At 40.0% G+C, this 22,926-nt stretch overlaps 1 protein-coding gene across 2 annotated transcripts; it reads left to right on the plus strand.

Moving 5' to 3' along the window:
* Positions 1-2,852: 2,852 nt before the first annotated feature.
* Positions 2,853-15,409, plus strand: lbh (LBH regulator of WNT signaling pathway). Of its 2 annotated transcripts, none has more exons than XM_057328417.1 (3): positions 2,853-2,951; positions 8,686-8,788; positions 14,291-15,409. In XM_057328417.1, the coding sequence occupies exons 2-3, from the start codon at positions 8,711-8,713 to the stop codon at positions 14,489-14,491; spliced, it is 279 nt and encodes a 92-aa protein (XP_057184400.1). In that variant the 5' UTR covers positions 2,853-2,951; positions 8,686-8,710; the 3' UTR covers positions 14,492-15,409. The 2 variants fall into 2 exon arrangements, with proteins under 2 accessions (XP_057184400.1, XP_057184402.1); XM_057328419.1 differs by lacking the exon at positions 2,853-2,951 and adding an exon at positions 2,989-3,336.
* Positions 15,410-22,926: the final 7,517 nt, after the last annotated feature.

Genomic DNA, 22,926 nt, shown 5'->3' on the forward strand with positions numbered 1-22,926 from the left:
AAAAAGGGTGCTTAATCCAACTCTTGGATGTCTAAATTTTTATAGAGCATAATTCCAACCCTAAAAAAACACCTGGAGTGTTTTAAAGCAGCCAATCACAGTCTTGCAGTTCACCTGAGTTACAGGCAGGTGTGTTAATGTGGTTGGGGCTAAACTCTAAGAACACAGATCTTTAGGAGCTGATTGTGCACCACTGCATTAATGCATTACAGAAAAAACATCTCCTGTAGACCGAATCTAAAATAAAAGATCTAGCATGACTAAAACATAACAAAGCTGAGTATTACAAAACCATAATACAACAGCTCTTTCTAAGTTTTAATATACATAGTCTATTAGTCTTCAGGCAGTAATAACATTGAGTAGCTGCTCAGAACAGTTATGAATTAGGTGCGCTTGAATGCAAAAACCATTCCCATTCATATTTTTCAACTTTAAGGTTTTTTAAAACTAAAAATGTTTGAACATGTTGAGTACCAGTTTGATGAGTAAAAAAGTAGGAGTATTATAAAACAGTGATGCTCATTTCTAAAATGTAGCCATAAAATGAAGTCTATCAAAACATACAGACAACAGAGATCCAAGTTAATGCAGTTCCTATTATCGAATTTTTCTGAAGCCAGAATGAAGTTGAAACAGAAGTGTCATTACCTGAATTGCAGACATTACAAGGTGTCCAACCACAAGCAGAACTTCCATGTTTTTTGATAACATTACAGATCCACTACAAATTCTTCACTTATGTCACCTGCTAGAGTAAAAAAGAGACAAAAGCTGAGAAAACTGAGGACAGAGAATGTTAAAGCGCATAAGCAGCACAGATTAATACTGTCATTTTATCTCTACTTTTCGGTTTAACAACCACTGGACAATATTTGCTTTACGTGAGTAAAACGCTCGTGCAGTCGTACGTGTTATTTTAGAGACATTTGTACCACCCTTTAAAGGAGAGGTTGTTCGAATGGTTTTACTGTGAAATAAGTCTCTGGTGTCCCCAGAGTGTGTATGTGAAGTTTTAGCTCAAAATGCCCAGCGAATCATTTATTATAGAATGTTGAAGTTGCCCGTTTTTGAGTGTGTGTAAAAACGCACCGATTTTGCTTGTATCTCTTTAAATGTTAATGAGCTTTTCGTCCCAGTCCCTCTCCAGAGGAGGGCGAAGTTTCAGGAACTCGTGCGGATGCGTACCGGCCAAAACAAAACATCAAAATGTCAGTAATTGTTAGTGGTGTGTTCAGCCCTATATGTACGAACCGGAGTCTGACACTGATGGAGAGACACAAGAAGTGACAACCTTAAGAATTGAACAGGACGTTTCCGAATGGTTGTAATTTTGCAGTTATTGTGAAATTAACGTTCTTCAAGTGCTCGATAAGCATTAGCATGGTCCGTCATGATACTGTATAAATCGTTGTGCAGGTACTCGTGTGGGAATTGCAGTAAAATGACTACAGAGCCATAGAATAAATGCTGCATGGAGGTCGAGCAGGTATAGTTTAGTGTTACTACAGTTATACTACGCTTTCAACGTTGTTCTATCATGTACTGTCACACTTACTTTACGTATTGTTTACGATAAGCCCGACAGAATGATTGGCGGAAACGTGAAATCATTTACCGATTCTCAGCGGGACATTGCCTTCATAAATGAAATTTAACCATGCTGTTCTCTGTAACCCAGCTTGCGGGAGTCTATGGAGACAGTTATGCTGGTCGGTACATCCTAATACAGAACAACCGTAGTGCCTCCGTGGCGCAGACATTGTGTAGCTCCAGTTACGATCTAACGATGGCGACTGTTGTACTTCCCACATGGGACTGTGTCTAAGCAAATAGGGTAGATCGTCACCACTGCTGGGCGGGCTTTGCCGTTGAGTGACGACATTAACGGCAGAATTCTAATCTTTGCTTTTACCAGCAGGGTTTTTGAATTACACAAATTATTAAAAAAGGAGTTAGCACATTTTTAACTTTTTAGACTGCTTGTTTACAGACACTGTGGACACGTATTACTGTTTTAACACATTATAAAAGTGAATTTTGCAAAATACGTGCCCTTTAAATAATCATTGTAATTCACTTTTGATTGTGACACTTATCAGCTGTTCATTAAATATCAGTTATTTCTAAATAGTTCAGATCCAATATGTGCATCCCACCTACCTTCATTTTACGTTTACAATAAAACGCAATATGATATTAATACCTGCTTCTTTTCGTTTTCATTTTAAATATATGTATACGGTTTAAGTAATCTGATGTGATTATTTTCATTTTTAATCAAATAAAATATGATACAAAACACATTTTATTGTAAAGTATAAGAAGTACTTTTCAGTCAAAAGTACACAGGCAGTGTTCCAAGACTACGTTTAACTAATATATACATACAGCTAGGCTGTGTATATGAAACTCTGACCTCGGTCAAAATGGTTAGTCTCGAAACATATAGATTCATCAGACACACGATTGCCCATTATGAAATGTAACCAAAACTAGGCTATTAATCCTATTACCATTTAAGTGATATTAGAGGCAGAGGCCTGGCATCAAGGTGTTCTCGGCGGCGCTAACAGCCCGGTGATCACGGGGAACTCACACATTAGATTCACATCGAGGCCAATTTTAAAATAGGCACTAGTATCTATATAAATCAACTGCAGATTCTTCGTTTCATATTTAAAATCTTCGATACAAAAACACTACTGTGAAAAAGTTGCTAGAGATGTAGGCCAATAGTGTTTAAGCTGATGTGGAACAGGCAGTTTTCGCGACCAATTGAAAAGACCTTTCGGCACGCCTCCACCTTTAGGCACGCCTATTTCTCCGACCTGCAGATACCCCTGTCTCGGCACAAGCTCAGCAGAGCAGAAGCAGATATTACACGGCGACGTATGGACGACATGAGCTGCTTGTGGATACACGCGATCTTTCTGCCGGCATTCTTGAAGGTAAAGATGAACAACACAATCGGCGTGCGCGTTTCTTTCTTCTTTTTTACTTTAAATTAGTTTACTTCAAACTAACCATACAGCAGTTCTGATCTCAGACATGAAAGTCTCGGTGTTATTCACACATCATCGGGACGGGGGGATAAGTATAAGTTCTCCTGGCAACATTTTAAATATATAATACAGTTTGAGATGGTAACGTTACCACACACGAGGACTCTTCGTCTGCTTTCTTCTGAGCTTTTTATCGTCCTGATGGGAATTCACACGTTTCGTGTCATTATGGGATCTTAGCACTGACACAGATGAACCTCTCTGATTATATTTTCATGTTTTTTTATTATCATTTTGATTCCTAAATACGGGGGACGTGCTAATAACACAAGTGAGTTAGTTTCTAAAGACTTCTATATTAAGTTTTGTCTGTCTGTCTGAGTTATTACCATCACAGTTTTACCGTAGAGTTGAACACTAGTCAGTCTCGATATAAAGAGTGCATTTATTTATTCTAACAAAGCCCCATTTGTATATGTAAAATGTATTGAATGTAACTTTTAATGTTTTTGAATGAAATTCATCGTTTAGTATTTGTCCCAATGAAGGGTTAGTTCACCCAAAACTGAGAGTCTTTTATTTACGTCAGTTTGACTGCCAAATACATGAATGTATATATTTCATTAACATTAGATGTAAAGGTCTTTTATCTGTCTGTCTATGGTTATAACTTATTTTCCTGTATTCTCTGCTCATGTGCTTTGGCCAGCGCTGACGTACCGAAGAGATTTATTTCAAAAGAGCATTGAGGGGGAATATATCCCAGACAGGGATAAGATTAAGTCAGGACTAGGTCTTTGTTAAATTAGGAAATTTAAGTAGTTTTTACAAACATGCCTTACAAAAACATGCATTACTTGTGTGCATTTTGACACAAAACATTGGCACTAATGTATTTTTAGTAGGGCTGTCAAACGATTAATCGCGATTAATTGCATCCAGAATAAAAGTTTGTGTTTACATAATATATGTCTGTGTAGTGTTCATATTAATTTTGAATTAATAAACACATACACATACATGCATATATTTAAGAAAAATATACAATATTCTTTTTTATAAACATTTATTTATAATTTCAATTATTGGTAAATATAAATAAATACATCTAAATATTTCCTAAATATATATATACATGTATGTTTATGTTTTTGTGTTAATAAATACAAAATTAATATGCACAATACACAGACATATATTATGTAAACAAAAACTTTTAGTCTGGATGCGATTAATCGTTTGACAGCCCTAATTTTTAGATTTGTCAGTGAAGTGCAAGATGTTTTTAGTTAATGTTAGGGAGCTCTAACAATTTATTTTAGTCTAGGTCTAGTCTTAAAACCAGTATGGGAAACCACCACATTATGTTTTGTATGCCTACAGTTTTTTAATTGACACCCAGTATTTCTGCCCGGCATACGGCTCATATATTCTCTATACATTGTTTGTCCCCACAAAGTTAATAAATCCCCTTAATAGTCATTTACAGAGCCCTATTTACTGTGCACTACAGAAAAGTGTTTTGTGTCCACAATTGCTGCTGACTAATTTAGTTTGAAAACAGCTGGTAAATAAAAAGTGCTTTTATTAATAATAATACATTTGAATTGGAGGCCGAGGTGTAAAGATAAAGATTCACAGCTATTCATTTGAGTGTAGAGCATGGCGCTAGCAACGCCAAAGTCCTGGGTTCGTATCCCAGGGGATTGCACATACTTAGAAAATCACATGACTACATTTACATTTACATTATGAATTTGGCAGACGCTTTTATCTTCTTATCCAAAGCGACTTACAGTGCATTGTACTATACATTTCTGTTTCTATGTCAGTCATTAGGAGGTACTTGGAACAACAAATTTGATTAAAGGTGGTACTTGATCTAAAAAGTTTGAGAACCACTGATCTAGGGCATAACTTTTGGAATGCTCTCACTTATTGTTGGGAACAGTCATAGAAAGTAAAGACTAAATAGAATAATCTAGGGATGCACCGAATGTTCGGCCACCGAAAATGTTCGGCCGAAAATAGCAAAGAAAGCAAGTTCGGTGTTCAGCTGAATGTGTGAAATGGCCGAATAAATTTTACCGAACATGACTCGTGATACGATCAAGCAGCAACCAGCGCAGAGAGAGAGAGAGAAACGCGTGCGCTTTATTACTGCCGCAAACATTTTGGCAGTGTGTGTGTGTGTGTGTGTGCGTGTGTGCGTGCGTGCGTGTGTGTGGATCATTTTAAAGTGTCAGAGAAAGACACAGCACGGGACTTGCCGCACGGAAGTAAATTTCCAAATGAAAGCGTCTTTACCGGTCGGTAACTTTACTTCAGACGGAAGCGGGCTGTCTGACATCCTTTGACATCATACAGTGGTCGCGTGCACACAGTTCCCTGTGTGCAATTTGTCAAAGTATGTTCTGTGCATCCCAGCCACGAATGCACCTTCTGAGAGAACAGTCAGCTTTTGTGGGCGGAGTTTGGAGGAGAGACGTGAACTGATATGGTTGTCAGTCAGCATCAGTCAGAATTGTTTGCATTGGATGTTTTTTTTTCTCAAATCATTTTGCAATGTAGCCTATAATAATCCAACAGTTTCAGTTTATTCGTATTTTTAGCTTTATAGGCCTAATGTGGAATGACAGTTTTTAATGGGTTTTGTTGTAGGGGTACAGAGTAACTTACATTACATTCTTTCAGCAGTCAGTTATAGGCCTAATTAATATAGGCTATTCATGAAGGGAGAGGGCTCAATTTTTTGTTTGAATTTACTTTGTTTCACTCAATTTTATATTAAGTTGTATTGTATTTTATTGAAAAGCAAGACAAATTATAAAAAGCACATTTTGACTATTCAGTTTGTGCTATAGTGAAAAAAATGTCTTAATAATAGAAGAAATGCAAAAAACCATGTTCGGTGTTCGGTATTGTTCGACCAAGTGTTTCACATCATGTTCGGCTTCGGCCAAGAATTTTCGTTTCGGTGCATCCCTAGAATAAACAGAACATCTAGCTACATCTGTCTGCAGTTGGTGATATTCTTGTAAGGGCAACAAAAGCAGTACACAGATTCTTGCCAGAAGCTTTTTGTGTTGAGGTGTTTGGGACTTAATACTGGACCATTGCACATCATTTCGCCGTCCTGCAAAGTAAAAACTATTCACAATTTCACAACAAGCGTAGGGCTTGGTGAAACAGCTGAAACGTTTATTTATGTTTCATATCATTTAATATTGATAATTACTAGGGCTGTGCAAAAATATCGATACATGTAACTATCGCAGTATTTTTTTTTTTCGATAGTGTATCGATAGTGATACCTCTACTATCAATATTTTTTTAAAATCATGTCATATACATACAGCCAAAAGTAAGTGGAAGCGAGCATGGCGAAAAATATAACAACGCTTGGAGCTCTCAGAGCTGATGTGTGGGTGTGCTTTGGTTTTCAAAAGAAGTCATGGAGTAATGAGTTATATCAAATAATGCTGTTTGTAGGCTTCGCAAGTCATGACACAAGTCACTTGGCTACTGCAGTGCATTAGACAAAATTTTATTAAGAAAAGTAACAATGACATGTATTGTGCTTTCACGGATGTGACACCAGCACATTTACAACACGGATGAACCAGGGGTTTTATTCTGCCCATGTTCAGTGTTTTAACTGTAATGCACCTCAACAGCCAAGTGACTTGCGTTAGCCACCTTATTCCCCTGTGCTACCCACTTGAGGGGCGCGACCCACAGTTTGAGAAGCCAAACAGCGCACATCATGGCCGCTCTGCAGAGGTAAGGGATGTTTTTACAATTATCCTCACAGAAAACCCCCACTGGTGCACAGCATGTTCTATTTCTAGCTCTACTTTTTACATTTTTTATTTAAAGTATCGCAATATATCGCAAATGTGTATCGTATCGAAATACATAGCAATATATTGTATCGTGACCCATCTATCGTGATATGTATCGTATCGGGAGGCACTTGCCAATACACAGCCCTAATAATTACTTAATTGAACATTTAATTAGCCTTTATTAAGACCAGTAAAAAATAAGGTTACCAATGTACTATTCTGTATAATGTATGATGCTATATTATTTGTGTATGATTTTTACTGCCAAATGCTTTCATAATGAATAAACTTCATAAATAGACTTATCATAACACAGGCAGCAACAGGTTTATTAGGTTACTGTCACTTTGTTTTGATATTTGGCAGCGGTGTTTGATCCTGACACAATCTGCTAATGAAGAACTGATAGACAGTCTGTGTATTCCTTGAGTTCTTTTCTGTTTGGGTTTTATCTTTGTATATTAGTAGATTCAATTGATGTTCAATTGATGTCAACACAAATGTTGATATGGAACTTTTAATGTTTATATCGATTTGACAATGAGATGCTTTTCTTTGTTCTGTAGCTTTGCAGGAATTTTCCATTTCTTCTTTGGCCTGGACTATTTTTCCAGTAATAGATTGGAGGGGGTTGAATTGTGAAAACCCTCATTTCCTCTTCTCTGTGATGTTTGTGGTATTGTGACGATGTTCTCAGCAGGATGTTTATACGTTCCTTGAGCTGAAATATTACTAGCAACAATGTTTACGGTGTGCACACGTCTGAGCTGCTAGTGCTCATCTTTCTCTCTCTCTCAACACGTGTGACATATCTGTATATTATCTACCTCGTGGTTTATCTTAGCAAGCACTTCTTCTTTTCTTATTCCTTTTTAGTGTTTTGAATTGAACACGTTAATAATAATTCTTGTTTATGTAGAGGGTTACTGTTCATGCAGTGTGTGTCTGCTATATATGAACGAAATGATGTGCCATAAAGTCGTTCTGAATTATTAGACCTACTTTTGTTTAATTGATAATGACCTTGAGACTGGTTTTGGTCTGTTTTGGTTATGTTAAATTAGAGTTTTGAAGCTCTACTTGTTTTCGTGTGTGATTACTAATCTAACTGCACTAGAGAACTTGAAATAACCAGTGTGAGACGACCCTAAATTCAAAAATAAACCAGTGTCCACAAACTTCTTTTGTTTGCCATGTTTATGTGTTTATTTATTTATTGTGCAGAAAAACACAAGATTCAGCTGTGTCTGTGACATTTGATTGACTTGGCAGATGTTTTCATCCAAATCACTTTCTACCTAAGGAACACAACAGAGCGATTCATCCACTGAACAGCTGAAGATCAGCATCTCTTCTGAAACTGAAGCCAGTGGAAAGTTTCATCGCTGGTGTCTGTGTGCACATGCTGCTTCATACACACCCACAACTCGCTTTTATTATGACTCACTTTCAGTTTGTGACCCACACACAAACACACAAATAAAGATTGCAAAGCAAACCGAGACCGTCATGAGGGGTAACCGTTGTTGAAACTGAAGGCACGTAAACGAGGTCAAGGGTTTGACATTTTCATTCAATCGATTTTTGTTGGGGGGCTTTGGGGATTATCCAGTGACTGATAAACCTGATGATGTCGTCTTTTTTTAGCGTGTTAGCTGTTATGCAACGTGTTTGAGATGTTGGTTAAGGGGGTAAAGGGCTCAGTCCTGCTGAAACATCTTTCACATTGAAAAGCGACACAGATCATGATGTCTTAAAAAACGAACCTTTGATCTTCCGGTTTTCTGACACCTGCATTGAATGGTCATTTGTCTTTTGTGTTTCTTTTCCAGCCCAGTGTTTATAACGCGCTGTGATATGACTGATTTTATGATCAGCAACGCATCAATGGAAGACGTGAGACTTAATCCCGGCAAAGACCATCTCACCTTCCAGGTATAGTAACACCTAACCTTTTGGTGTCATTACTGTAATGTCATATTAAAACTGCTTGTTTTGCTCTTAAAACTTGACAAGTGAGGTTGTATTTGAGAAACCTAGAGCTGCATTAAACAATTTAGATGTTTTGGCGTCTTGGCATGATACATCCACAGAGTCTTTTGAAGAAAAATAGGTTTTGTATTTAAAGTATTTAGTTTTATCACATTTATAAAAGACAGATACAGCTGTACGATTATTTCCGAAAGCATACGGCGCGTGCGGGGGGAGGGGTAGGCTGAACTGAAGCATGTGCGCCAACAAAACACAGACATCAGTTTCACTCACCGCATGCGGTTCATGTCCAGCATCTTTTAGCGATGGGACGGCTCCATATATCAGTTTCAAACGATCTCCAAATCCAGCGTTATATCCAGGGGCGTAGCAAGCTTTTCAAAAGTGCGGGGGATGGATGTAGTTTGTTTGTTAACAATAAAAAACGATGACTACAATGACAGAAGGGTACAAAAGGTATAACATACAAGATATAAAAAGCTTCCCATTTAAATGAGCGATACTAGAAAAGTATAAAAACACACTCGGTGGTAGGCTTGATAGTGACATGGGTCTGACAGGACTGTGAATGAGACTGCTAAATTTGGCTTACTTGCACCTTGAAAAGGGGAGATAAAAAACAACAAAAAGAAAAAAAAAACGCCCACACAAAGCTTTTTCTCTGGTGGTATAAATAATGTAACAATTTACTGTTTTTAAACATTAAAATAATATACACTTTTCTTTCATAGTTCTTCAACAGGTATGCAAACAATGACATCATTTCTCACTTTTTTCACCTCAACAGGTACAATCAAACACAACAGGTAAGTATCCACAAAAGTATTCAGCTAATCAACAAACAATGCTCAAAATATCTAAATCAATTGCACTGGCAATAAACCCATAAATACACTGCTTAACAATGACAATGTGTCCCTCCTCCTCGTCAATTCCCTGCCTTCTTCATCACAGTTACTTTATACATTGCATGCCACATACATAACCGAATTTAGCTAGCTGCTGAACAATATCCCAATTAGCAATTAGCATTAGTCTAAAAAACGAAATATAATACAGAAAACACTCGACATGTCAACAAAACATAAACAGAACATCTTCCCAAACACATATCAAGCTTATTTAAAAACCTCGAAAGCATAAACACTCATTCAAAGTACCTGGAAAAGGGAGATGTAAATAACCATAACCATAAGTTCCCGCCTCCTCAGCACGAGCTGACCGATAAATCTAACACACCAAGAGAGGCGGGACTTAAGGCAGAACAGCCAATCATCAGCCGGTCACATTCAAAGCCAGTGTCATGTTTGAGAGGGAGGGGAGAGCAGGCAGTCGCAGCGAGCTCAGACACAGAGCGGCCAGAGAAACGGAGGAGCGACTGCTGTAAGGCGTTTGTGCAAAACTGCGGAAAAACTGCAGAAAAAGTGTGGGTGTTGAACCCTCTCACCGGGAAAAGTGTGGGTGTTAAAACACCCACATCCCCCACGGGTGCGACGCGCCTGGTTATATCCATAGCCGTTATTTGCGGGTGGGACATGTCCCCACCACTTTTTGGAAGAAATTAAGAAATGCTTGCGGAAGGTGTGTATTAGGCGGCATTAATATCTTAAACGCATGGAAAACGCAGGATTCGCCGCTTTCTCACCATCTCCCGTTGCTCACACTCGTAAGTTATATTTGCGGAAGACAGAGAGCCGCGACTTCAGAAACGCGGCCAGTATAAAAATGTGTGCATCATCCGCACTCACTCAAGGTGCTTGCTAGTGCATCCAGTGTACAGCACAAAAATGCGTAAACCAATCAACAAGTGACTTTTCAGTCATAGGAATAAACTGTTTTTAAGTGTAATGCACCGCAACAGCCAAGTGACAGTTTGGGAACCACATACTGTGAGAGCTGGGGCATGTTCAAGTTCAAACCGGTGCACAACGTTTTGCTACGGTTTCCAAGTTGAACGACAAGTTTCCTGGAAACGGTGTGCAACTGTGTGAAATGGGGTTTGAGATATGTTTTCTCTTGTTTGGTGGGTGTGTCAAAACTGTCAGCCCAATCAGCAGCAACATGTACTGTATATACAGTGTTGCAAACTATTCTCAATGGAAAATAGCTAAAGCCTGCCCGAAAAGTCACTAAATGTTGCCAGATGACGTTGGCAACACTGTGTATATAAACCACGCAATATTAAAGAGACTTGGGTCCAAGTAAAGTCTGTTGATGTCTCCTCTGCAAAAACACAGTACTACCACGCTAAAATTAAAGACTCGCCTGACTCTCGTACTCTCTTTAAAACCTTCTCTGCTCTTCTTTGCCTGCCTGCCCCCTCACCTCCTTCCGACTTAACAGCTAATGATTTTGCGTCTTTCTTCGTGAAAACCACCACCATCAGCAGTCAGTTCCCTGTGCTGCCGCCTCTTGTTCACGCCCAAACCCCCGACACATGCTCATTCCCCTCTTTCTCTCTCCTATCTCAAGATGATGTCTCCAAGGTCATGTCTTCTAACCACCCAACTACCTGCCCGCTAGATCCCATCCCCACTCATCTCCTCCAGGCCATCTCTCCATCGGTTGTTCCCGCTCTGACCCACATTATCAACTCCTCCTCTCACCACTGGTACATTTCCCACAGTCTTCAAAGAGGCCCGTATAACCCCGCTACTGAAGAAAGCCACTCTTAATCCTGCACTGTTAGAGAACTACAGACCAGTATCACTCCTCCCCTTCATTGCTAAAACTCTTGAACGGGTGGTATGTAACCAGCTCTCATCCTTTCTCACCCAGAACAACCTCCTGGACAGCAACCAGTCTGGTTTCAAGAGGGGTCATTCCACTGAGACTGCGCTGCTCTCAGTCATTGAAGCCCTGAGACTGGCAAGAGCCACCTCTAACTCATCTGTACTTATCCTACTGGATCTGTCTGCTGCCTTTGACACTGTTAACCACCACATCCTCCTGTTGACCCTCAAGGCTATGGGTGTCTCCGGAATGGTGCTACAATGGTTCAGGTCTTACCTCACAGGTAGGTCATTTAGAGTATCCTGGAGAGGAGAGGTCTCTGAGTCCCAACATCTCGACACAGGGGTGCCTCAGGGCTCAGTGCTTGGTCCGTTGCTATTTTCTATATACATGACATCCCTGGGCTCTGTCATTCGGAAACATGGCTTTTCCTATCACTGCTATGCGGATGATACACAACTCCACCTGTCATTTCAGCCTGACGATCTGACTGTCTCTGCACGCATTTCAGCATGCCTAGCCGACATCTCACTCTGGATGAACGACCATCACCTGCAGCTGAACCTTGCTAAAACAGAACTGCTTGTAATCCCGGCCGACACAGAGTCATCACAACTTCTCCATTCAACTGAGCTCATCAACCATTACATCTTCCAGAATGGCCAGAAACCTGGGAGTGGTGATCGACGATATGCTTAACTTCACTGATTATGTTGCCAGCACCACCCGGTCCTGTAGATTCATCCTCTACAATATTAGGAAAATTAGACCTTTCCTATCCGAGCATGCTACGCAAGTCCTAGTCCAGGCTCTTGTTCTGTCCAGACTGGACTACTGCAATGCGCTACTGGCTGGACTTCCAGCTTGCACAACCAAACCTCTACAGATGATCCAGAATGCGGCGGCAAGAGTGGTCTTCAATGAACCGAAGAGAGCGCATGTCACTCCTCTCTTCACTAAGTTACATTGGCTCCCTATAGTCGCTCGAATCAAGACTCTGCTCCTGGCCTACAAGACCACCACTGATTTGGCACCCCCTTACCTTCACTCGCTAATGCAGACTTATATACCCGCCAGATCCCTACGCTCTGCAAACGAACGACGTCTTGTGGTGCCATCCCAAAAAGGTAAAAAATCTCTCTCACATACCTTCTCGGGATCTTGTTCCACATTTATGGAATGATCTGCCCGCTGCTACAAGATCAGCAGATTCTGTAGCATCTTTAAGAACTGTCTGAAAACACGTCTCTTCCGTCAACACCCGACTGATCAGTTCTGACTTCTCTCTTTTTTACTCTTTCAAAAAAAAAAAAAAAACTTAGCTCTGTATAATGTGATAGGCTATATGAGACCAGTTTTTATTGCACTTCTGCTTTTTGTTGTCCTTGTGTTGTTCCAATTGCTTCCATTGTTTCCCTCATCTGTAAGTCGCTTTGGATAAAAGCGTCTGCTAAATGACTAAATGTAAATGTAAAGTCGTTTACAAATGTACCTGCTGCAGCTCGCAACAATTTGAAGAAATGTATTTTGCAGTATTAAACACTTATTTATACCTTTTTCATCAGGCTCTGAAAATTATTTAAAAAGAACACAAAGAATAGTCTCTTGCGTCATCAGAACAGGATGTTCAATGCGCCACCATTTCGTCGGGGCTGAACGCAGTGGAGTCGAAAAGCGGAGTAGCCAATGAACGGACCGCCCACTATATATGATAAATATTCCCAACCAGTTATTGCAGAAACAGTTTATTAAAAAAGTATCGTTTTTGTCATCTCTGTCCCCACCACTTTTCAAAACAAAGTTACGCCACTGGTTATATCCACCGTTTGTATAACATTCATCACCCAAATGCAGTGAATAAACAAACACCTGAACTTCACGAAAATATTCTCTCTCTCTCTCTCTCTCTCTCTCCTGCACACAAGTGAAAGTGACGTCTGCGCATGCTCCTTCTCCTGCTCTCCTTGCTGCCACGTGCTTTTCCGGGAGAATTGTCCAATAAGGGACTAAGAAAAATTGTTACGAAACAGTTTTATATGTTCGAAAAAAACTTTCCAAAACCTGTACGATCGCTGGGGTAGTGTGTCGAGCACAGAAATACTACGTCATACCCCCAACTGGTTTTTTGACAAGTTGACCATGTTAACCATGAGAAGACAGCACGTTTAACATTGTAAAGAAGTCAGAATGCATGACACACCGTTGCACCACCCCTTTAAGATTTTATGGTCTGTAACAGAACAGCCTGATCTATCTTTATTATCAAAGAATTATTCCCATGGTCTGTTTTTGTGTAGATGGTCCAGGGTCATGAAGGGGCCTGGCTTAGAACTTGACTCTTTATTTATGTGATTTTGTTTCTCATCATTCACTCTCTCGCTCTCACATTCTAATGTTTTTTCCACTGGGCCTGTTGCCTGGATTCTGCTATTGGTTTCCCATGTACAGTATGTCACTAAAAGACACTGAGCTAAAAATACACTAATGCTTCATCCAGAATTCAGATGGAATGGGCCTTTTACACAGTGCTTTTTCTAGTGCAAGTCACTAGAAAAACAGAAGAAAGAAGAAAATACTAGACTGTGTCTTAACCCATTACAGAGAAACAGATTCTGTTCATTTACATCTTATGCATTTGACAGCAGTTTTTATCTACAGGACAGCTACAACTACACTTCATGTACATGTGTTTTTTGTCTTTTCTCTTCTCAGATCTTTCCCGACCCGTCCGACTTTGAACGCTGCTGTAAATTGAAAGATCGGCTGCCATCCATCGTAGTAGAAGCAACAGAAGGAGAGGTGGAGAGCGGGGAGCTCCGCTGGCCTCCAGAGGAGTTTATCGTGAGCGAAGAGGAAGATGAGAAGCGTGATGAAAAAGTCCAGAACGGACAAATGCACGAGACTCAGCATTAGAGACAATTGAACTGACGGTGTCTCTTATACATACAAACAAACATACACACACTTATTTGCACAAGCACAGATGGGATCAATTAATCACACATCGCACAATAAAGATTGCAAACTGACATGAAAATAGTAGAAAAAAAACAAAAAATCTTAAACCACAGGTCTGTGGTAGCGTTTTTTTCAGTCCCACGACAAACCCCAGGGGCAGAACTCACTATAAATTGTTTTCGGTCAGTGTTTTAATGCAAGACCTTTCACCTAAAGGTGTGTGCGCGTGTTTTCATGATGCAGAATGCATTAAATGTTTTTGAGTATTACTGAGTACCCACTGTTGGCATGCACAGGACAGTGGAGCCATTTGAAGGATAGACAAACGGTTCTTATTGTGGGAACTAAAGTAAATCAGGCGTTTATCTTTAATTTCTGGGGTTTCCAAAAGAATACACACAAATAACACAATATAGTATCATTAGCATTTGTAAGGGATGAATTTCACTGTAGATATTTAACTGTATAGCACTTCTGTCCTTACAGTCTGTCTTGGTATGGATAGCAGGTCAGTGGTCGTAAATATGACAGAAAACGTCGTTTGTTTTGAGTAGCACCATCAACAGCACAAGTCTCTTTGTTGTCTGTTTTATCTGTGAAGTCGAGAAATGTTGTCTTTCACTTCACTAACATGCAAGAGACTCTGAAAGCAGAACGTTGTCTTGACCCTTTCCCAATAAGTCCATTGTGAATAATGTGTGTTCACACATGCTGTGTGTGATATTGTGTTTGTACGGCTCTGTGTTCAATATCTGTTTTCAGGTCATTTGTTAAATGCTCAGGGAGGAAAGTGAACCTTGTATTTTTATTTTGTATGCACACCACTTTTTCTCTCTCTGATTTAAAGTGCTAGCAAATAAATGTTCAAATTGGTCTTTTTTGTTTACTCGGAAGGAAACAAGCTCTGTGTGTGTGTGTGTGTGTGCGTGTGCGTGCGTGCGTGTTGTCATCAGGAGCTGTGATAGCAGTTCCATCTCATTCTTTAAATTCTTTCCATTGGAAACTATTTTTCTTTGCAGCTCATCTATCAACACAATCTGAATGACACACAGGCACCCCACCAATACAACAGTATGGGAACACACACTTCCATTGTGTCAGAGCCACCACATCAAACCTCCATCATCACCTTTTCTACATTCTCTAACAAAAAATTAAAAATGCTGAAACTTTCAACAGATGATTTGTAGCCGTCACTCCAAACTCTACAGGAAGTGCAATCAGAAATGGTTAAGAGGGCAAACTAACATCACATCATCCTTTCTCACCGGCAGATGCTTGAAGAGATATACAGCTTGTCCTTTTACAGTTCTTTATATGTCACCATGAAAGTAAGTAAATTAACAAGAGTTTCAAGACAAAGCTTGTTATGGTTAGCATGACCTCAGCTGTCAGAGAATAACTCATGTTCAGAGGAAGTTTGCTAAATTCAAGCTTGTCTAGGGAGACAGGAAGGCAACATGCGGTTAGCACGATACATTCAGTATGCATGCATGCTCAAAACAGATACAAACATGTTTTATAGGAAGTCATGCCATTTAAAGCTTTTGTACTTCTTTAAAAGCAACGGTGGAAGAAAAGATAACAGTTCTTCAAATCTGGTTTATTATCTCTGGGGACTGTCCATAGGCATACTGTTTTTTATGCTGTACAAACTGTATATTCTATCTCCTAACCCTAAAAATCATATAACACTTTTTGCATTTTTAGATTTTTTTTAAATATCGCTCTGTACGATTTATGAGCTTTTTTGCCCACGGGGACATGAGTCCCCATGTGTTGGTGTGTAATCAGGTTTAAGTCCACACTGGGATATAAAAACAAGGCCACACACACATACATACATACACACATTTATCCCTGCATTCACTGACACACGCACACACACACACACACATCTCTAAACGTGTCTCTCCTTCTTTTAACTTTTATGTTTTTTTACTATACCGTAATTTAACATAAAAAAATGCTTTTGCTGTTTCTCATGCTGTGGATGTCTCTCTCACACACGCTGTGTGTTATATCTTCATGCACATCCAGAAGTGATTATTTTTAGCTGTGTGTGTGTGGACTTGGTTTTTATATGTTAGTGGGGACCTAAACCTGAATGCACACCAACACATGGGGACTCGTGTCACAATTTGGTCCCCACGGGCAAAAAGCTAATAAATTGTACAGAACAATATTTTTTTTAAATCTAAAAATGCAAAAAGTGTTCTATGATCTTTAGGTTTAGGGAAAGGGTTAGGGGTAGGGGATAGAAAATACAGTTTGTACAGTATAAAAACATTACGCCTATGGACTGTCCCCACGGGGATAGTAAACCAGACATGCGCGTGTGTGTGTGTGTGTGTGTGTGTGTGTGTGTGTGTGTGTGTGTGTGTGTGTGTGTGTGTGTGTGTGTGTGTGTGTGTCATACCATTTGCAAAACTTTTTACATTTATTTGAAAACATTTAAAGAAATAATTTGCCTCCATATGCAATCTCTGTAATTGTGTAATGAAAATACCTTAAAGAATGTAAAGAATTCTAATTTCTTTAGGCAGCTGGCACAGGAACATTATACAAACAAAGAAGTTTTCCTTCCAGACATACAATGTTAATACAAATACAGATGGTTCTCCCTTCACTCACTGAATGTTGCCTGTTAAACCTGTGTGACACAAATAAACACAAACAAAGTTATTAAGTGAGGGAGTGAAGTATGGTTTCCCATACCCGGAATTTGTGCTCTGCATCTAACCCTATGGGATTCCTTTTGTGCCAATAAAAATGAACGCAAACTTTTAAAAAACGAACAAAAATATACAATGAGAAAGAAAAAAAAACACTTTGATAATGAAAACAATAAACTCAGTTGCAAGAATGTGACATGATTTCTTAACAATTTTCTAAGTTTCGTTTTTGCAAATAATAGTTTTGAATTCGCTGCTAGATTTTTCATTTGCGCTTTCGCAATTTTTCGTTCGCCTTTCTGGCACAAATCTCACTTGTGGGCGGGATTTATGGCCACTTTTCTCTCATTGGTTAGTGAGATTTGGATTGACAGCTCCCTGACCAGGAAGTCGAAACTGAAGACAGTGCAGCGGATTAAAGAGCAATCTGCTTGCGGTTTTCTGTATAGTATTGTTTTAGTGTTTGTACTTAAATTACTTTCTTATTTTGTTAGTATATTAGCAGGGTTGCCAACTTTCACGCACTTAAAAGTAGGACACGCTTCCAGGCTCTATCACGCCGTAACAACAAGCCAACGTCGAGTATAGACAGGATAGATAGCCATATTCACATGCAACTTTACGTGGGTTTAGAGGCCGTCAAGACTGCAGTCTATAATTTATAATTACAATGATATCAGGAAAACTAGATGCCTAGTGAGTTTTGAGGAGATATACAATAAAGTGTTATGCTTCCAGTTCATATTTCTAATTTATAAATTATAATCGTGGTGGCATTTTATGTATTGTTTCTATCTTTAAATGTTTGTTTATAGTTTAAGAAGTCTCTCTTCTGCTTTTCTTTAACCTGTTTTATGTAGGTGTGTAAATACATAATGAAATTGATGTTTGCAAGAGGCAGACTAAATGAATAAAACATTCTAAAGGCCTCTAATTGTGTCACCTTATGAATTTGTTTTGTTGAAGCGTTTAAAAAACATAAATGTCATTTGAATGTATTGGTAGTGTTTTATGAGGTGTACTTTCTGTGAATGTAAAGAAAGGGGTATAATACTGTACATTCACCATGAGTTTAAAAAGAAAGATACAGTACTTGACTTATAAGTGGACTTAATTCTTAAAAAGGAGACTGTATGCAAGAGCGACATCGTCATCCTCCTCCTCAGCTGGACACAAGTCACCCTCAGGTACATTTATGTAACCGAGATAATAAAATCGCTACAAGTTTTAATCTCTGTACAGTAACTATGCAGCAATGTTTTCATTTAGCACATTCATTTCTCACAACCCAATAATCTGTAACGTGTCTTTATTGGATGTTATAATGCAAGTTGTTCGTTACTTTTTAAGAAAATAATCTTACAGTCCATAAAATAATACCTGACAGAAAGTATAAAGCACACAATGAACGAGCTAAGTAAAGACAGAATTGCTACTGTACAGGAATACAACTTTTAGCGATTTTCTTTATTATCTGAATTACATTCATTTACCTGAGGATGAGGAGGATGCTTGGATCCACACCGCGCATGATTTACCAACTTCAAATACCAATTACTAATATACTAACTAAATAAGAAAGTAGTTTTAAGTACAAACAATAAAGATAACAGCATGCAGATTGTTCTCTAAGATTCGTTGCACTGTACTGTCTTCAGTATCGACTTCCTTGTCAGGGAGCTGTCAATCAAATCAATAAGTCCTGCCTACACGTGAGATTTGTGCCAGAAAGGCGAACGAAAAATTGCGAAGCGTAAACGAAAACTCGGAAAGCGCAAATGAAAAATCTAGCAACGAATTCAAAACTATTATTTGCAAAAACGAAACTTTGTTAAGAAATCATGTCACATTCTTGCAACTGAGTTTATTGTTTTCATTATCAAAGTGTTTTTTATTTCTTTCTCATTGTATATTTTTGTTCGTTTTTTAAAAGTTTGCATTCATTCTTATTGGCACAAAAGGAATCCCATATAACCCATCCAAGTGCACACACACACGCACCCTGAACACACACCCGGAGCAGCAGCCGGACAGCTATTTTTTCTGCAACGCCAAAGGAGCGATTGGGAGTTAAGTGCCTTGCTCACTCTCTGGGTAATGAGAGATACTCACTCACTCACTCACTCACTCACTCACTCACTCACTCACTCACTCACTCACTCACTCACTCACTCACTCACTCTCACTCTCACTCTCACTCACTCACTCACTCACTCACTCACTCACTCACTCACTCACTCACTCACTCACTCACTCACCCACCCTTGAGCTCCGCGCAATCCTTCTACTGTTTTTGTTTGTTTGTTCTGAGTTTTGTCATTCTTCTTTAATAATGTTTACCAGAGATGAACTCCTTAACATTATACAACACATCCCAGACAATATTTTTCCGGTTTTTGATTATTCAGACGTTTTGTTGGACATTCTAGTCGGAGGTACAGCGCTGCTGTTCAAACGCGCATACAAACGCAGAAGAGGGAAGCATGCTGGATAAGCTACGCGAGCGCGGCTTTCGAACAGCGCTCCCAAGCATTCATCTTGCGAATGTCCGTTCCCTTCCTAACAAAACGGATGAACTACTTCTCATCACCCGCATCAACAGAGACTTTTCAAACTCTGCTGCATTGTGCTTCACTGAAACCTGGCTAAGTGAAACCATTCCGGACTACGCGCTTCACCTGCTGGGCTTCCAGCTGTTCAGGGCGGATCGCATCGCAGAGTTAACGGGGAAAACGAGAGGCGGTGGATTGTGTTTCTACATCAACGAAAGTTGGTGTTCAGATGTAACTAGGGATGCACCGAAATGAAAATTCTTGGCCGAAGCCGAACATGATGTGAAACACTTGGCCGAACAATACCGAACACCGAACATGGTTTTTGCATTTCTTCTATTTATTAAGCCATTTTTTTCACTATTGCAACTGAATAGTCAAAATGTGCTTTTTATCATTTGTCTTGCTTTTCAATAAAATACAATACAACTTAATATAAAATTGAGCGAAACAAAGTAAATTCAAACAAAAAATTGAGCCCTCTCCCTTCATGAATAGCCTATATTAATTAGGCCTATAACTGACTGCTGAAAGAATGTAATGTAAGTTACTCTGTACCCCTACAACAAAACACTTCATTAAAAACTGTCATTCCACATTAGGCCTATAAGCTAAAAATACGAATAAAAGAAAACTGTTGGATTATTATAGGCTACATTGCAAAATGATTTAAAGAAAAAAAAATCCAATGCAAGCAATTCTGACTGATGCTGACTGACAACCATTTCAGTTCACGTCTCTCCTCCAAACTCCGCCCACAAAAGCTGACTGTTCTCTCAGAAGGTGCATTCGTGGCTGGGATGCACAGAACATACTTTGACAAATTGCACACAGGGAACTGTGTGCACGCGACCACTGTATGATGTCAAAGGATGTCGCGAGCAGCGGGGCTACTGTCAGACAGCCCGCTTCCGTCTGAAGTAAAGTTACCGACCAGTAAAGACGCTTTCATTCGGAAATTTACTTCCGTGCGGCAAGTCCCGTGCTGTGTCTTTCTCTGACACTTTAAAATGATCCACACACACGCACGCACGCACACACGCACACACACACACACACACACTGCCAAAATGTTTGCGGCAGTAATAAAGCGCACGCGTTTCTCTCTCTCTCTCTGCGCTGGTTGCTGCTTGATCGTATCACGAGTCATGTTCGGTAAAATTTATTCGGCCACTTCACATATTCAGCTGAACACCGAACTTGCGTTTTTTGCTATTTTCGGCCGAACATTTTCGGTGGCCGAACATTCGGTGCATCCCTAGATGTAACAACGCTGAAAACGGTATGCTGTCCTAACTTAGAGGCACTTTTCATAAACTGTAAACCTTTCTACTCGTCGTGGGAGTTTTCCTCTTTCATCCTCGCGAATGTATACATTCCCCCCAGTGTGAGCACAGCGCTTCAACTGGCCGAACAAATAACAGAAATTGAGCAAGTATCCAGACTCTGTTTTAATCATCCTCGGCGATTTTAACAAAGCAAATCTCTCCTGTGAACTGCCAAAATACAAACAGCACATTACATGTCCCACCAGAGACAGGAATATATTGGATCACTGTTACACTACTATTAAGTATGCATATCACTCTGTCCCACGAGCAGCTTTGGGGCTCTCTGATCACTGTCTAGTTCATCTCATACCAACCTACAGGCAGAAACTGAAAACAGCTAAACCTGTAACAAAGACTGTAAAAAGATGGACTAATGAAGCAGAGCAGGATTTACAAGCCTGTTTCGACTGCACTGATTGGAGTGTCTTTGAAGCTGCAGCCACCGATCTGGACAAGCTCACAGAGACTGTGAGCGCTTTTCCACCATCGCGCCAAACGGTTCTAAGCACAGTCTGAAACAGTTACAGTTATGTTTCCACGTGAGCCTGGTTCGACACGGCACGATAACAAACTGTTCTCGGCTCGGAATTTTCAGCACGGTTCTATAACTGTGCTGAATCATGCTAATGAATGCGCGCAGAGCCATTATAGCTCAGTCTCTTGTGTTACCAAGGCATTGCGTGACGCGTTTGTGTTTACATTCTAAAAATTTCCGTTATCAGCCCTGCGGTGGAAAATTAAACCATTTACGTACCGGCTGGCATGGAACGGCACGGAGTGGAATGATTAAGCAACGAGAATGATTCGGCACGATGGTGGAAAAGTGCTCTATGACTTCATATATCAGTTTCTGTGAGGATATGTGCATTCCTACCAGGACATTCTTGTCATTCAATTATGATAAACCATGGTTTACTGGGAAACTCAAACAGCTTCGTCACACCAAAGAGGATGCTAACAAAAGTGGGGATAAAATATTGTACAACCAGGCCAGGAACAGACTAACAAAGGAGATCAGAGTGGCTAAAAAAAGACTACTCTGAAAAGCTGAAAAAAACTGTTTTCGGCCAACGACCCGGCGTCAGTATGGACTGGTCTGAAGAACATCACCAAGTACAAGACACCACCCCCACAGTCTGTGGAGAATCAACAACTGGCTGACGATCTGAATGAGTTTTACTGCTGATTTGAAAAGACCACACTCCACACCCGCTCTGATCTGATCTGCACTTCACACATTCACCCACTCCCTGTGCAACCCCCCCTCCTGCCTCCCCCACCATTCTACCTGCACTTAAGGTATGTGTAGAGGATGTGAACCGAGTCTTCAAGAACCAGAAGTCCAAGAAAGCTCCAGGCACAGACGGTGTTTCACCTGCCTGTTTAAAAGTCTGCGCTAACCTACTGGCCCCCATCTTCACACAGATCTTCAACAGATCTCTGGAGCTGTGCAAAGTTCCCCACTGCTTCAAACGCTCCACTATCATTCCGGTCCCCAAAAAATCCAAAATCACTGGACTTAACGACTACAGACCTGTCGCTCTCACGTCTGTGGTTATGAAGTCGTTTGAGAGACTGGTCCTGGCCTACCTGAAGGACATCACTGGACCCTTGCTGGATCCTCTTCAATTTGCCTACAGAGCAAACAGGTCTGTTGATGATGCAGTCAACATGGGGCTGCATTATGTTCTACAACACCTAGACAGACCTGGGAATTAGGCAAGGATCTTATTTGTGGACTTCAGTTAGGCCTTTAATACCATCATGCCTGACGTTCTCTCAGACAAACTGACCCAGCTCTCCGTGCCCACCCCAATCTGTCAATGGATCAC

Source organism: Triplophysa rosa, unplaced genomic scaffold (assembly GCF_024868665.1).
Source record: "Triplophysa rosa unplaced genomic scaffold, Trosa_1v2 scaffold46_ERROPOS99417, whole genome shotgun sequence".
In the NCBI taxonomy this organism is placed as follows: domain Eukaryota; kingdom Metazoa; phylum Chordata; class Actinopteri; order Cypriniformes; family Nemacheilidae; genus Triplophysa; species Triplophysa rosa.

Coding starts and splice junctions, on each gene's coding strand:
- lbh (XM_057328417.1), top strand. CDS start 8,711: ATGACTGATTTTATGATCAGCAACGCATCAATGGAAGACGTGAGACTT. Junction 8,789..14,290: donor AAGACCATCTCACCTTCCAG/GTATAGTAACAC, acceptor TTCTCTTCTCAG/ATCTTTCCCGACCCGTCCGA.